General features: G+C 39.3%; 1 protein-coding gene across 1 annotated transcript; it reads left to right on the top strand.

Annotated features, from left to right (window-relative positions):
- Positions 1-6: 6 nt before the first annotated feature.
- LOC107579542 (vacuolar protein sorting-associated protein 11 homolog) lies at positions 7-996 on the top strand. Its single transcript, XM_016265363.1, has 2 exons — positions 7-223; positions 338-996. Exons 1-2 carry the CDS (start codon positions 32-34, stop codon positions 503-505), a joined length of 360 nt encoding a protein of 119 aa, XP_016120849.1. The 5' UTR covers positions 7-31; the 3' UTR covers positions 506-996.
- Positions 997-1,857: the final 861 nt, after the last annotated feature.

Below are 1,857 nucleotides of genomic sequence, written 5' to 3'. Positions count from 1 at the left end.
TGCAAAGATCTTCCAGAAGACCAAGTGCAGCATGTGCAACAGCCCGCTAGAGCTGCCATCTGTGCACTTCCTGTGTGGCCACTCTTTCCATCAGCACTGCCTAGAGAGCTTTGCTGAGAGTGAGGCCGAGTGCCCCACCTGCACCCCTGAGAACAGGAAAGTGATGGACATGTTGCGTGCACAAGATCAGAAACGAGATCTGCATGACCATTTCCACAGACAGGTACTGATTTTTCTCCTGCAGGACATTTTGAATTGATCAAAGTTGCCAGTGTTAACTAAATACTTCAAAATAAAAATGCAAATGAAAATGTAATAGAATTTCTCTCTCTTGTAGCTGAAATGCTCTAATGACGGCTTCTCAGTCATCGCTGACTATTTTGGCCGTGGAGTGTTTAACAAACTCACTCTGATAACGGATCCTCCCGGAGGAAAGAGTGGAGCTGGGAATCTGGAGGCTGAATTCAACAGAGATCTGCTCATTAACACTAAGAGGAATGTTTGAGAGCTGGACTGGAGTTCATATTAAAAGAAGAAGTGCTGATCTAGGGTCAGATGTCTGACTAGGGTCTGCTGCAGAAACAGCTCTACACTACTTGAATGGCATTTGAACAAATCCAAATTAAGCCCCCGCAACTCCTCTTCTTAGTGTTGATTTATTTATAGGCTTAATAGCGGAGAGCAAGATTACAGCTTGTTCAGAATGTCTTCATCTGTGTAGTCTCCAAGATCAGATCAGCATAAAGTGGAAAAGTATCAAAACCACTGTGGGTGATGATAACATTTAAGAACTTGCACTTCAAGACCGTGACCTTTTCACGCTTTGAATTCAGCTGCCGTAGGCACACTATAGAAGACAACTTGCACAACTTCATTTTGCATCCCTTAATAATTTCTGTATAATATTTCATTAGCATTGCAACCATTCATTATAGCAGATAAAGCAACTAATCAACAATAATCAATGTTAAATGCCTGTAAAAGTGTCATTAATAAATGTAAAACATCATTGACTAGTAACTTGTAATTATATTGTATTATTTGTGATGTTTGTTGAGATTTTAATTTGTCATGAAATAAAAAAAAGAACTGTTTACACCGTATTTTACATTGTAGATGCCAAAGAATACAGAAATGTGTGTAAAACACTAGTTTGAAGTCACATTGAAACCCCTCTGAACAAATCTACCTTCATTTATTGAAACCTTCACTAGTGTCTAGTTTGCTAAAACTATTTGGTGAGTTACACAAGTTTGCAAAGCTAAACAGCTCAACCAGCAAGTAAAGGTGCTAAGAACCACATCCTGGTCTCAAGTGCTGATCCATGACGCCTGGAACTGCTGTCTCTGCCAAGAAGCTTGGTTAAAATCACCTTTTTTACAACGTGAACCTGTTTTACCCTTGTTGAAACAGGCTAAACTTTCAAAATGTTGACTCTTAACTGAACTGTAGAGTTCCCCTATCATCATTCTCGATGGCTTTTTTAGTATGTTTGTGAAACCAAAGACAGTCTTCTCAAGCTCTGCTTAAGCCTGTGACTAAAATCACGAATCTCAGCTTTACACTCACTCGAGCTATTCTCATTTTAGTGTCACAGATAAAAACCAAGCACAAAGAGAAAGTTAATTGAATCAGTAAAACCTATGTCTCCCTAGTTATATAATGCTTTTTAGTTTTCCGGTTCTTACTCCTGCCATATCTCGACAGACTGAGGGAAACCACAAGGTTTCTCAATGACGCGAGTGTGAACTATTTGGGTTTAGCAGTAAACTTTTAGGATTTAGGACTTTTCTTCAGCCATTCAATCTGCCTGTCGGGTATTAAATAGACAGGCGTCATTTAAACTGAACATTTTGT

Source organism: Sinocyclocheilus grahami, unplaced genomic scaffold, assembly GCF_001515645.1.
Source record: "Sinocyclocheilus grahami isolate Dianchi unplaced genomic scaffold, SAMN03320097.WGS_v1.1 scaffold18036.1, whole genome shotgun sequence".
NCBI classification, from domain to species: Eukaryota; Metazoa; Chordata; class Actinopteri; order Cypriniformes; family Cyprinidae; genus Sinocyclocheilus; species Sinocyclocheilus grahami.
Note: the sequence above shows the minus strand (reverse complement) of the source record. Positions and strands in the feature narration are given on the sequence as shown.

Excerpts from the sequence above, each read along its gene's own strand:
- LOC107579542 (XM_016265363.1), top strand. The coding sequence starts at position 32 with ATGTGCAACAGCCCGCTAGAGCTGCCATCTGTGCACTTCCTGTGTGGC. Across the intron at positions 224-337 it reads ATGACCATTTCCACAGACAG|CTGAAATGCTCTAATGACGG; the intron begins GTACTGATTTTT and ends TCTCTCTTGTAG.